This window comes from Lytechinus variegatus, chromosome 8, assembly GCF_018143015.1.
Source record: "Lytechinus variegatus isolate NC3 chromosome 8, Lvar_3.0, whole genome shotgun sequence".
Lineage (NCBI taxonomy): Eukaryota > Metazoa > Echinodermata > Echinoidea > Temnopleuroida > Toxopneustidae > Lytechinus > Lytechinus variegatus.
Genome location: NC_054747.1, coordinates 25,519,882 through 25,535,013, shown reverse-complemented (window position 1 = coordinate 25,535,013; position 15,132 = coordinate 25,519,882). Strand labels below are relative to the sequence as shown.

At 37.7% G+C, this 15,132-nt stretch overlaps 1 protein-coding gene across 4 annotated transcripts in view; it reads left to right on the top strand.

Annotated features, from left to right (window-relative positions):
- LOC121420240 (POU domain, class 2, transcription factor 1-like) overlaps positions 1 to 10,824 on the top strand; it is a 37,470-nt gene extending 26,646 nt beyond the window's left edge. For 3 of the 4 annotated variants that reach the window (XM_041614810.1, XM_041614811.1, XM_041614808.1), the window contains 5 exons: positions 2,488 to 2,607; positions 4,861 to 4,989; positions 6,157 to 6,267; positions 7,585 to 7,779; positions 8,619 to 10,824. In XM_041614810.1, coding sequence (XP_041470744.1) covers positions 2,488 to 2,607; positions 4,861 to 4,989; positions 6,157 to 6,267; positions 7,585 to 7,779; positions 8,619 to 9,563 — 1,500 coding nt within the window. In that variant the 3' untranslated portion in view covers positions 9,564 to 10,824. The remainder of the gene's footprint in view (positions 1 to 2,487; positions 2,608 to 4,860; positions 4,990 to 6,156; positions 6,268 to 7,584; positions 7,780 to 8,618) is intronic. The other variant, XM_041614809.1, reaches the window with a different exon arrangement.
- Positions 10,825 to 15,132: the final 4,308 nt, after the last annotated feature.

Sequence of the window (15,132 nt, the reverse complement as noted above, 5' to 3'; positions counted from 1 at the left end):
GGCCCGTATTCTGAAGTTGGGTTTAACTTTAACTCAGGTTTAAAGTTGTGGTTTAAGTATGGGAAGCCAAAAGTATCAAAATTTTTATTAAGTTGTACATGTATGTTATGTTTACTGTGCTCTTTCTTGATTCATCGATGGTGAAGACAATCATCTACATGTATTTATACTTCCTACACAATTATGAATGATTTGAGAGCCAAATGAGCTGTGATATCTCTACTGTTAGTGATTATGTTACAATTGGCTGTCCATACTTAAACAACAATTTTAAACCTGAGTTTAAGTTATATCTGACTTCAGAATAAGGGCCTTTGTGTCTCATCTTCATTCCTGTGGCCATTACCTTGCTTCTCATTATTATATCAATGTGACTAACACTAACATTTGTAGAGAGGTTTGAATATGTTGTTTTGCTTTATTCCTAACATGGGTAGCCTTTCATTTAGGTGAAGGTGGCAGCTATGTCTTTGCCGTTATGCTAAACATAAGTGACAAGTCTGATAAGGCGAGACTACAAACTGAGTTTGAACTTTGAACACCCATTTCCTATGCCTTTTCATCTTCCTTTCTATAGTTGTTGCTTTCTTTTCATCGACCTTGATTTGAAGTAGGGTTTTTGCACAAAGAACTGCCACTGGCCTTTAAGTAATTTGAAAAAGAAGACTAGGGATATAGGCATTGACTTTTGAAGCGACTGTTTGAAATCTCGCTGCATCAGACGTATCGCTTACGTTTCGCGTAGTCTTTCAGACTTGAATTGATAGCAAAGACAATGGCTTGAGCCTCCACCTAGCCTTTAGTCAATAACCTTCATGTGGATATTGATCCCAAGACAGTACAGTGGACTTGTATAAGTCATATGCAAGTCATTTATTTTTAATGTCTTGGGTAATGTGTTGCCAGGGTAACAGCATATTGTGGCAATAAAGCAGTAAGATCTCATGGAGTTTTTCCATCTATAGTCCATGAGACATAGCACTCACGTTTGTCTTGGATTGAGGATATACTATACAAGACACATTTTTCTAATTCATTTGTTATTGTGTTTCCATGGTAATGGCATATTATGACAACAATATCATTGTTTTTTTTTAACACAACCACAGATAAATTCGTCATGCACTCTTTAAAACTCAATAAAAATCTCAAAATTCATTTGGGCAACTTCTTTGGTTATGGGGTGGCTAGTCACAATTAGTGAAACTGAATGACAAAAAATTTCATGAAATTCTCTCAAGGAGTCTGTACATGTACATGTAATCATGTATTAAAGGTAAATGCTAGTTTTGGTAACGATATCAAAATGAGTTCGTACAGAATCCAATGAAATGACCACCAAAGTGTCTGTTTGTATAAATAAAACGTATGTGCCAAAGGATTCTGGAAGAAATTGTGTAATTGCTGAGAAATCAGCAAATAAGCACAGGATTCGGGTAGAGTGTCGGGCCCGACATTCAAAGCAATAATTATACACTGTCCCACGTGCACCTTTCTGTGTTGGGGGATCTTCGCTGTGAACATTTTTCAGCGAAGATTTCAAGATTTCACAAAGTTCAGTTTATGTAACTGTACCAGATCTAGATCCTCGATGATATACTGGCAATTAAGCCTTGTTTTACAGACTTTCTCATGAAATCAGTGTTTACTGCAATATGTATTGTCAGTTTATTGTGTTAAAAATATTTTAAAAATCTGTATTAACAATGTCCCAAAATATTATCAATTTATTTTGTTGAAAAAAATATTTAAAAATCTGTATTAATAATGTCCCAAAATTTTGATGTAATTATTGTAACTTCTCGTACATGGTTTACCATACTAAAGACTGTAAAATATGTACTGTATAACACTTCATAGTTGTGTTTATTGGATGTGTGATAGTGTGAGAATTCCTCATTAGTAATAGACCATTTCATGAACGAATAACTTATTCTCCATCATTGAATAATAATTATCATGTAATCAGTGTCTATTGTTGGTTTCTCTATTAAAATTTCATTGGTTAATCGTTCTGGATCCGCAACCATGAAACTAAGTGATTGATTGTGGGGATTATATGATTGATTATTTCGTATGATCAGTTGTAAAAAAAAAGATCGCGCAACAATTGATTACTAAGCTTTCTGTTGATACATGGCCCTGTTCATAGACTAACCTTGATGTGCGTAATTTCTTCTTATTTGAGTAGCTGATTTTACCAAGCACACATCTATCTTTTCAAATTAATTAATGATGAATGATTATTCCAGGGCACACAATATACATCCAATATCGGGCTTTGTGCAGTGCTTAACAAACATTTATCAAGAAAGTTTATTTGGTAATGTTTTATAGTCATAAATGCTTGAATAATTCCTGTACAGAAGTCATAGCCAACAGGGAATTATGGACATGTTTTATTGGATGAATGTTTTCAGACTGGAAATTGAATTATCTTGTAATGTGGTTTGCCACTCTCTTCTCTTTTTTGTTGATTGTATACAGATTGCGCCACAGTTGCCGGGTCAGTTACAACAGATCTCTGCTCAAGACCTTCAACAGTTGCAGCAACTCCAGCAGCAGAATCCCAACCTGCAACAGTATGTCTTCTTGCAAGCTCCTCAGGTAAGGGCTTTCAAAAATATTAGGGGATGAGTGAGTGAGTGAGTGATTGGATGGGTTAGTGGGTGAGTGGATGGGTGGGTGGATGAGTGAGTGGGTGATTGAGTGAGTGAGTGGGTAGGTGATTGAGTGGGTGGGTGGGTTGGTGAGTGAGTAAGTGGGTGGGTGGGTTGCAGGGTGAGTGAGTGTGTAATGAATTTGCATTTCATTGGATGCCTTCTGGGGAGCGTTTCATCAATATTTTCATCCGACAAGTTGTCAGATCTGACATCTTTCCTTGATTCTGATTGGCTGAGAGGCACTGTTCCTATGGTAACTGTCGGATAAAATGTCTGACAAGTCCTTTCATGAAACGCCCTCCTGGGGTGGGGGTAGCATGTTGTTGTAGCTCTCTAAATTTTGTTTATGAATAGTACGATATCCCTGTAGCTAAAGTAAATGATTGACATGTTTTGGCTGTATAGTGTATATTTAGATTAGATTCACAATCTCTTCTTATAAGTGTATGTCGAAAGGTGGCAAGCGTTACATCCTGCCCCCATTAGAGACCTCAATTTTTTTCATGTGAACAGAAGTGTTCAAATAACATGCTGGAGCCATTTCTTGTTTTTCAAAACTTAAAATGCAATTTGCCCTTTACAAATATTCTGTGGAAAGCCTTCATGTTAGGGCATTATTGTACTTTTTGTGTCATAATTATGTACCTGTTTGAAGTGAATAGGGTTAGTGCCAGGTTTAAGTACAAGGACCCATTTAAAACTTATTAAAATTATTGCAACTTCTTCATCATGGTAATTACCATGGTAACAGGGCTCAGCAACCAATAAAAATCAAGGTTTGCCTGGTAGTGACCGTAATGGCAAAGTTACCATAATTGTATGTTGTTATGGAATGAGGCCCAGGGATTTTGAGAGTGTAGCTATCTGTCTGAAGATGTATAGTTTGATACGCATGACCACACCGTATATATATATGCATGTATGATTGATTTCCTAAACCTAGATTTAGATCTCGTTTTTTTTTTTTTTTTATAAGTAATCCATGATTGTTTATTTTGGCAGTGTATTAGTAGTAGTAGAAAAACAAATGTATGGTTTCAGTTTGGTTTATTTTCATTTCAACTCAAGTTAATTTAACAGTAAATGAAATCATTACAAAGATATAAATATATATAAAGATATATGCAGTATGACAATGTGACATAGATAAATAAATATTTACAATAGACACTCAAAAATATGATAATCATATTAATAATTATATTTACAATGAACTAGATAATCATGATAATAATTAGCATATTCATGATGTAAAGGTAATGCAATGAATTATTATATTTTGAAATATGGAATGAATCAAGAACAGGGGATAAGTTTGCCTTACAAATTTGAATAGCATTTTTGCCATAAGAGAAAAGCTCTCAACGAAGTAATGTACAGTCCTCCGTAAAAATATGCTATACAAAAGACTTTATGCAGAGCAGTCTTTCAAAAATGTGGAGTGCAATTGCGATGCGATACCAGGAACATTATTCCCTGACGTACTTGGTACTCAGCATAAAAAAGTATGAAGAAAACTTTCTCTCAAAAGCATGGCACAGTGCCAGTACATGTACATGTAGTGAATCTTGAAAGGGTTTTAAATAGCTAATGGCATATTTGGTTATAATCGCAATAAATGTATCAACAACATTTTCCCAGGATTTAAAGTACATTGAATAAATTTTGATAATTAGTGATTTTCGACTATGTTGATGGCTATTTGTTTTTCCACATCACACTACATATTGATGCTCATTTCAGATAATAGGAATTATGTTTGGAACTCAATTGGGAGTTCATGTTAATCAACCAAGAAATTTAGGACTACAATGTAAATTGACAAACTGACCTGAAAGTGTGATTATTATCAGAAAATTGACCTGAAAGTGTGATTATTATCAGAAATCAACAGTGACCAATATTTGCTGTCTCCTTGATGAACTGTCATTATTATTTTTTTGAGGGGGGGGGGTGCTGGAATTGAATATGAGTTCCATTATTTGTCAGTTTAATATCCAAGTTGAGTGCCATTTTGTATTTAGGTCATTGTGTTATAAGACCGTAGTAGAAATAGTATTGCTAGTCTTTCATCCATACCCTATCATTGCATTGTGCTAATCGCATGGCTTTATCCCTTCCCCCCTTTCCCGCCACTCCTCCGCGTACCCTCTCGTCATCGGGACCACCACTTCGACTTCTGGCCGAACCCTTCTAGGTGTCCACAAACATGCAACAAGCCCAGCAACTCTTGCTGCAACAACAGCAGCAACAGCAGCAGCAACAACAGAATCTGGCCCAGCAACAAGGGTTGTTGCAGCAGACGCATGCCGGCATGATACCCCAGGTAGTCTCTATGTAGTCTCTCACAAAATATTCCTTTTAATACATTTTTTTTTCTTAAGTTTGTTTTTTATTACTTTTTTGTGTGCTCCTTGTTGTCCATTACAGGAATTAGTGACCTGTTTCATAAAACTTGTTAATCAATATCAAGTTCGTAGTTTATGTTTATAGGCTACTGAAATAATGCGATTTGATTGGTCATTAGCAGTTTTGTGATTGAATTGTAACATGTGTGATTGAATCATAGCATTTGTTGTGGCTTAATTAGCTGTTTGGCCGGCTTCACACAAGTTCACATATTTATACAGTATGCTGCTTATTTTACCACTAACCATTGGGCATTTCCATAAAATAATCAACCTTTTTATACATCCGACCGCTATTTTCGTATAGGGGGTCGGACGTACATATTTTATGTACTTGCCCCATTGTGTTATTCCTTGCAAGTAGCGATACAGACAGCATGTTATCTTTCCATTCGTTTTGATTTATTCCATCTTGGGAGCATTTCACAAAACAAGTAGTCAGTGATTTTCACCGACAACAGATGTTACCTTCTGGAAACCCTTGCCTCTGATTGGCTGTTTGGCAAATTAGTCAGCGAAAATAACTGACAAAACTTTTCATAAACAGCTTATACAGTATTGCCTACTGGAGTCCTTGCCTCTGATTGGCTGTTATGCAAGTTAGTCAGTGAAAATAACTGACAAACAAACTTGTCATAAAACACTTCCCTTTTCAAAAATTTTGTGAGCTGTCCCTGTGCAGTTAATGATGGCATTTTTGTATTGTACTCATCTTTTGCAACATGATTTTTTTTAATAATTCATTATGAAATCAAAGTAATATTTTATGATATCATCATTTGTATGGAAGAAGAAAAGGAAAGGGAAAGAGTATTGAAATTTGAAATAAAAAAAACTTATATATGGTCAATATTAAATTCATATACATGTAAATCATGTCTTTGTTGTAGTATTTTGAATGATTAAAACATTGAAATATTCCCTTGCACTGATGTACCGCTCATGTTACAATTTGTGTATGACGTTTGTTGAATTCTATTTAATGTTGCTGCTTCAGACATGTTTTTACCATAGGTTTAGGAAACTTTTTATTTGAAACTTGAAAGCCAAACTAATGGATCTTTTTCCCCTTTTTCACTTGACAGCAGTCTATAATTCAAGCACAGGCCATCAACGCACAACAGTTACAGCAACAGGCACTGACTGCGGCGGGAATCCAGTCTGTTACTGCTGCAACAGCCACTGCAACAACAAATGTAAGTGACCATCAATGCTAGTGCTATTTTGGTGTGGTAGGGAGAGGGGAGTGGGATGGTAAACATTTCACACATACAGTTTGGTTCAGACAAGGCACAGTGGCCCGAAATCACAAAGGTGGTTTTGAAAACCCACGGGTGAGTCCATGGTTTATGCAGATTTCCTGTATAAATTGCGCTTGATTTAGCGCGATCTGGCGCATGTATAAAAAATGTCCAATTCTGATACGCGCATTAGTCACAGTGCGCCAAATTGACGCCTGTTACCATGGTTAGATACGCTATTTTATTCATGAGTCCACTCTTCAAACAGTGGATTCATGAATAAAATAGCTTATCTAACCATGGTAACAGGCGTCAAACTGACAAAAGCGCGTATCAGCATTGGAATATTTTATACATGCGCCAGATGTGCGCTAAATTAAGCGTTTATATAGGATATCTGCATGAACCATGGACTCAACTGTGGGTTTTCAAAACCACCTTTGTGAATTCGGGCCCAATAAATCTTAAAGCTAGTCTAACGCTATTTATTCTTTGAATAGTCATTGATAATACTAAGTTCAATATATACTACTACCAGTAATATGCTTTTGTTTTTCAAGCTGTCTCTGTATTAAAGAAGTTGAAAATCAAGTCAAAGGATTTAAATTCTGTCACTCACCTCATTCGTTTTGAATATCACACACATATTTCTAAATCAGGCATGGTAATTGTAGTAGCATTCTTTTTTCTGGGCATTTTTAATGACTATCTCTTCCAGTATTATCTCATGTTTCTGTACAGGCCCAGAGTGTGACTGGGGGGAAGCAGCTTCAAATCAGCAAGCCACGAAGCAAGAAGGTGGACAGGCCTACGCGACTATTACTTTCATTCCAAGTGTTCTTTTAACTGGGCATTTATAGTAATGACTATATCATCCCATGACTGGGTAATAGTAATAACTATCTCATGTTTCTGTACAGGCCCAGAGTGTGACTGCTGGACAGCAGTTTCAAATCCAGCAAGCCTAGAAGCAAGGAGGTGGACTGGCCTCCGTGACTACTCCTCCAATCTTAAGTATTTTTATATTGGGCATTAGTAATAATTATCTCATCTGATGACTAGGTAATAGTAATAACTATCTCATGTTTCTGTACAGGCCCAGAGTGTGACCGCCGGGCAACAGCTTCAAATCCAGCAAGCCACGAAGAAACGAGGTGGACTGGCCTCCTTGACTACTCCTCCCATCTTAAGTATTTTTATATTGGGCATGAGTAATAATTATCTCATTCAATGATGAGGTAATAGTAATAACTATCTCATGTTTCTGTACAGGCCCAGAGTGTGACTGCCGGACAGCAGCTTCAAATCCAGCAAGCCCAGAAGCAAGGAGGTGGACTGGCCTCCGTGACTACGCCACCCATCCCTAGCATTCCTCACAGCCACATAGAAGAGCAGACAGATCTGGAAGAGCTGGAACAGTTTGCACGGACTTTCAAGCAGAGGCGAATCAAACTGGGCTTCACACAGGCAAGTGTTGGATAGTTCTGGTTGTATTGTGACTTGAAGATGAGTTATTGGCCCATAACACGAAAGCTTAGTAATTGGTGGTATGCTACCTTTTTACAATCGCTTGCAACACCTCAAGACATGAAATAAAAAAAAAATGAAATATCACTCCATTACCCTTGCACATTGTAAAAAAAAATATTACACGAAAGGTCATGGGGTGGATGGGTAGTGCAGAATGCTATCTTTTTCTCATAAAAATATACTATCTTAAATTTGCTGCACTGGCTCCCTATCAAAATTCAGATTATCTTTAAGATTTTGTTGCTGGCTTTTCGTAGTATTCTTGGATCAGCACCACAGTTCAGTCTTTCATTTATCAATTACTACAGACCAAGCAGGTCTTCGCGCTTATCCAGTTCTGGCTTCCATGTTATTCCTAAAGTTTTTAAAACTTGGGGGGAAAGATGTTTTTTTGCATGCCCCACTTTGTGGAATAGCCTTCCTGAAGGCATGAAAAATGTATCTCTGTCGAAACTTTCAAAAATCTTCTAAAAACTTTTTCATTTAACTCTCAGCTCTTTATGCACCTTGAGCACTCTATAGAGTGGTTTGACGCTTCATAAGTCACATTATTAATATTATTATTACTAAATATTTTAAGACATCTGTTTTTGATAAAGCATTTCCTGCTTCAAAAAGTAGTTCTTTCAGACTTGAAGGGGGGGGGCTTGGTAGAAGCATTCTTGTTTGTTATTAATTTAGTGATCATGGAGTGAGTTTTACAGCTTTTTAAAACAAATTGCTTTTTAGTACTGTATTGATTACTTTCTTATTTTTCTCTTGGATGCCCTATGCAGGGTGATGTTGGCCTGGCCATGGGCAAGCTGTATGGCAACGACTTCAGTCAGACAACCATCTCCCGCTTTGAAGCCCTCAACCTAAGCTTCAAGAACATGTGTAAGCTCAAACCTCTACTGCAGAAATGGTTGGACGATGCCGATACAACCGTAGCCAATCCTGCACTCCTAGGTCCTCACAGTAGTCCCGAAGGCATCAACCGCCGCAGGAAAAAGCGTACAAGCATCGAAACCAACATCAGGGTGTCGCTGGAAAAGAGCTTCCTCCAGCAGCCAAAGCCGACGTCGGAAGAGATCGCCATCCTTGGGGAGCAGCTAGGTATGGAGAAGGAAGTGGTCAGGGTTTGGTTTTGTAACCGGCGACAGAAAGAGAAGCGCATCAACCCACCCGTGTCGAGTCTGAACCTCCAGAACTTGATGGCGCACCACACGTCGATAGCATCCTTGAACCTGTCACCAGGGGTCAACCAGATTCAACAGTCCACTCCTGCTACCCCAGTTACACCGTCCACACCCATTTCCACCAAAATCATTAGCAGTGTTGGCACACCTGCCTCAAACGGACCGAGCGCCACCCCTGTGCAGGCTAAAACTGTGGCTATACAGTCATCAGGAAGAACTATCGCAGTCAATCTGGTGTCTGCAACCAACGGTCAAGTTGCAGCGACACCCGCAACGACAGTCACGCCAATCGCTCTGACAGCCGTTACTCCGTCCACAACCGGCCAGTCGCAGATGTCCCTGAATGCAGCTGCCCAGAGGGCGATATTAGCTGCTGCCGTGTCACAGAAAGCAGGAACCGGCAACACAGTCACAACGACGACAGTCACTCCTACCTTGTTGCAAACTGCTAACCAACTAGCAGCGCTGTCAGGAACAAATACCAATGCAGTGACAAGTGGAACAACACCAAAGAGCTCTAGTGGAGCAAAGTACTTGCTTTAGATTAGTACTTAGAGAGAACTGTCCTCTATTTTAGATTCCTACAGGTATAGAAAATCACATAAGATGAAAGAGTCTGCAGGAGTGAATCATGCGTTGTAGCATTCCAGTTTGAAATGACGTTATTCTCTGTCTCTCGGATACCACAACCCAGTCCCAAAACACTTGAAGACAAAACAAAATGCCACATTAAGTCACTGATAGTCATTGAAATTTTGTGAGCATTTCGTAAAACAAATATTAGTTTGCACTGACAACTTTGTTGAGCTACTGAATTCCTTGCATCTGATTGGTTCATAAGAAATGAGTCAGTAAAGTTCACTATTTGCTTTATGAAAATTTAGCAGGGCCAAATGTTCTACATGTCTGTGATGATAGTTTTTCAAATTGACCATCTTGCTTAAATAGATCTCTCTCCTTGTGAACCCTGAATCTAAAGTTCCAAAGTCAAGTTTCTCATTAGATGAAAACAATTTTGCCTTTGATGTAATAGAGTTTGACTACTACTTTAATAAGCCCATGATTAAGCGTGTCCATATTGGACAATGAGTGGTCTTTAATTGTCACTTTGAAATATCCCACAGATTGGTGTATTAGGTATCAAGTCTTGTGATCAATAAGGTGCTTTCATTTTGCATGACAGATGCCTCTACAATGATGAAATTGATGATTAAACCATCTACTCATACTTCAACTTTCTTTGGTCCTCTAATTTTACTAAGTTTTGTACTGAAAACAACCTGACGATACAGATTTGGTCATGCGACACCTTTTACTTATATCAACGCAAGTATGTCCTATCCTGAAATCATGATGATTTATTCTTGGGACAGAATATAGTTATCGACCATTGTTAAATGATCCGTTATGGTTTATCAAAGATACTACAAGGGGAAGATCTGATAGTACATAGACCGCGTAATGAAACGCTCTGGAAGAGCGCCCTACAGTGTTGAGTAAGTAACGACCTCTTTTGACCTTTGCGTATCGCGAGATGGTTGTGTACAAAACATATGAGAGAAATGGTGAAGGGTTGAAGGAATTTCACATTTCAAAGTTTTTTTCATTCAATTTTTTTTTCTTAAATTAAAGATTGAAATATTTCAGAGGTTTCTGGGTGATAAAAGGTGGAATTATTCCCATGCACCACCCTTGAGCCCTCTCCAAAATCCCCTCTCTCATTTCCCCCATATGTTTTATACACAGCTGTGTGCTGATGTGCGATGGTTTAGTTACTGTTGGGCGCCCTTCCCCAGGAGCATTTTTCGGGCGTTTGGGAGCGTTTCAAAAAATCGCTGAAGTGTCCGATCTTCCCCTTGTAGTATCTTTGGGTTCATCCAAAACAAGAGCTCCAAGATCGTACTGATGGAGACAAGAGATTACAGAGGACATCGGGTGCTGGTCACTTTCAATTATTGTAGAGCTTTGTATTGCAACACATCATTGTGGCCACTGAGTATTTTCCATAGACTTTGTATGAGGACCATGAGTTTGTTTCTATTGTCTGAATATGAATATGTGTCATACCTAGTATGTTTTCAGCATGCAAGAGTCTTGTTTCTTAAAGGGCTGTATACCACGAAGCAAGGTGATAGTACATTCAGGGAATAATTTTGCTTTACAAATTTGAATAGCATTTTTGGTCATAAGAGAAAAGCTCTCAACTAAGTTATGTACAGTCCTATGTAAAAATATGCTATACAAGAGACTTAATGCATAGCAGTCTTTCAAAAATGTGGAGCAAATTGCGATGCGATGCCAGGAAAATTATTCCCTGACATTTTATTGTACATTTGATTTATATGATTGTTGGCATAAATCATAAAATCAGCAATACCATTAATCACTGGGTAATTCTGTACGATAATCAACCTTTTTGTACATGATCCGACCCCCTTTTTCTCAAGTTTTACTTCACTTCATAAAATGACCCAAGCCATGGTCATTTGAGAGCATTACAGACTGTCAAAAGAACAGAAGTCAGAGACATAAAATTTCATGAAGGTCTCGCATACATGGTGTCGGACATACATACTTTACGGAATTGCCCCATGCTAAGTTTTGTAACATGTGGCCCTTTTAAAAGAATATCTGGAATGTCGACAACTAAACTATTTGTTTTAGAAGGAAAACATCAGGGATTTTTTTCTCTCCATTTCGGAAAGTCATGGAAACTAGTTCATTCGAGATTTGAATTTTAGGTTCAGGGGAGAAAGGTCACATCAGGGCTTTATCTTGCAAAGAGTAACGATTAATGATTGATCCAATCCAACCACAACTATGGAAAGCCAGCTACAACGTCTTGTAGAAAGCATGTTTGTTCCACATGTTTTCTAGATATGTTGTATATTCATGCATTCATAGTTTTCCTGAAAATTCAGTGTGATCCTCTATGTTTACACAGGACATTGTGCAAATTTTCTGTGAGAAAAATTATGACAGAGATGGTTTTCCATACAGTTGAGGTTGATTGGATCAATCATAACTCTTCTCGAGACGGGGTTCATCGCCCCATCTTACAAAGAGTTGCGATTGATCTAATCAATTGTAACTCTATGGAAATCCATCAGTGTCATAATTTCTTCTACAGGAAATTTGCAAAATGTCCTTTGTAAACAAAGGAGAACACACTAAATTGTCAAGTAATCGATGAATTTATTAATATATATCATATCTACATGTAGACATTTTTTTATGAAAAACATGCAGTTTATATGTTGATTTTGCTGGCTTTCCATAGTTACTATTAATTGGATCAAGTCGTAACTCTTTGTATAAGACGGGGCCCAGACCTCCCCCTGGATCCAGACATGGTACCCAGATTAGATTTGTGTTTCTGTAATTCTTTGTGCTTGTAATGTAATTTTTGTTTTTTAATGTGATTGATAGGTCATCTGTAGACATGACATGCTGCCAAAAAAGTTGGTAAATTTGGAAAGCAAATTTCAAATGAATGTTACGAAAAGTAATAATAGTCTGTTCTCAAGTTGCACTTGAGAAATCAGCCCAGCATCCCTATTAAAGTGATTTATACATCATCATAAACTTTTCCTTATATTGTTTTAGGGGATAAGATGGGTTTCCCTATAGAGTCATGCCATCTTCAAGTACATGTATAAACAATGGATCTAGTCGGTCATTCCATGGTGCTTTGGTCTTTCCTCTTACGCAATCAACACATAGAAGTAAACGGCTTTCAAACGGTCAATATTAATCTGTGTTCGATCCTCGAATTGGAAGCAAGAATTGAGTTCTGGACCCCATCTTACAAAGCGTTTCGCTTGATCCAATTAATCGTAACTCTACGGAAATCCATCAGTGTCATAATTTTTTCTACAGGAAATTTGCAAAATGTCCTTTGTAAACAAAGGAGAACACACTAAATTGTCAAGAAATCTATAAATTTATAGATAAACATTCATATCTAAATTTTTTTTCAAACAAACAGGCATTTTAGATGTTGACTTTGTTGGCTTTCCATAGTTTTGATTGATTGGATCAATCGCTACTCTTTTTAAGACTGGGCCTTGTTTATTTTCATAAAATTAATTGTGGATATAGAACAAGCTATTAAAAATGAATAATAACAGCAAAGTTTTATAAGTAAAGGTGCATAATGCCCATCCAAATCGAAATATGGCCAGTAAATCTGAATTCTTTGTATTTATCCACCTTAATATGCTCGCATTTTATGTTCTCTAAATTACCAATTTCATAATTTTCCATTTGTATTTGTATATATGTTCTTGATAGATTATTTATGTTTGCATTAAGAACCTCTTGCTGAAGCCTCAGTCATACTAGCGAAACTAACTCCAGACCAACCAATGTTATGCCATTGGAAATAATGTGATGTATTTGGTTGTTGTGGAGTCAGTTGTGTTGGTGTGACTGGAGCACAAATATTTTCTTAACAAAGACCAGGGCCCCGTAACACAAAGGTTAGCGATTAATCGCTAAATGAAATGGTCTATCACGATCATCGTTGCATGTGCATTTTGTTCAGTAGACCGACTGGGAACCAATCAGAATCGTTCTTTCAAATTAGCGATTAATCGCTAACCTTCGTGTTACGGGACCCTGGTCCGCCATTTCTATAAGCTGTTGGTAAGTTATGAACGACTGGTGATCCTTTCTTGTACAAAATGATATATCCCTCTGTTGCTGGCTCTGCACAAAGAACATGAAACAGTCGTGCGTAACTTAAGTAGTGGGTAACTTAACAGTTTTATGAAACACCGCCCCGCTCCACTTCAACAAAATGCTTTGATATACGCTGGTGCTCAAACTCTTCTTGTTCAAGGGTAGGATATGATTTTTGTTTGTAGGGGCTATGTTTTTTTAATTCAAGTGCTACTTATTTGTAGATCAAGTATTTCTGTGGTAAATTCGAATTTCATTCTGTCACAGAATATTGATTTTCTAAATATTACATATGGTCTGTGGCAAATCGTTTGGCTACTCTAGGAATTTAAGTGGCCACAAAGAATGCCAATTTTGGGATTTTAGGGATGGATTGGATTGTGATGAAGGCAAAATCCATGTGTCACCTTTGTGTATTCCTTTACCGTGGGTGTTGAAGCTGCTGATGTCAATTACAAGGACCATGATGCAAATCTTGGCGACTACGAAATTTCTTGTACCCCGTGCCAACTATGCATCTTCATTATTGAAATTTTTCTTGCTTAAATGCTAGTTCTTGCACACTAAGGATGTGTACCAAGTTTGACCTAATTTGTCTGCTTTACTCTGTTTACTGTGGCACCATACATATCCAGCTGGTATCTTGCAAGCGTCTTTTCATTAGCTAAAGTTTTCACCCTCACATTTTATCGTAGACAAGCCAATGTGGCTGCAAGAAAGCTGCATAATGCCTTTGTACTTGACTTTGCAGCGTCTTTCCTGCATAAACGGAGCCAAGGCCACTCTTTGCCGGCCTTGGCCTCGGGCCGAGTCGTGTGTACAATGTCTATGCGAGAAAGTTTTCTCCACTGGCCTAGCGGCCTTGAAAACATCACTGCTTTCCTGCAGCCCCAGCCTCTTTGGTGAAATGTAATGTTTGTGAAAAAAGACGGTTGCGGCTCTTGCGTTTGGCAGTAGGGTTGTTCATTAAGAAAATTGAATCAGTAATTCAGGTATGATTACGTCATGTGACTTCACCAGCCCATCTCATAAAGAATTGTGATTAATTTTGAGATGATCTTTTCTTTTCATGAAACAAAGAGGTCTGTAAAGTCAAGAGATGGGCATGATGTGGGCTGACTATCCAAAATCTCGAAATCTAAATTGGCTGACACAGCTCTTGGTAAACATTAAGCCAAATATTTTTGTTAGTGACAAAATCGTATCTACATGATGTATGTATTTAAAGACCAAATTATAATGTAAATCTTAACTTTTGTGATGTTAAATTTTGTTGTGACATAAAAGAATGTGAGGGCTCACAACAAATTGTATTCTTTGGCTGTTGCTTGGACTGAAATCTACCTTTAATGACTCTAACCAGGCCCAAAAATGGAACTGACAAATTGTTTACAAATCGAAACCTTATACACTATATAAAACATGGCCA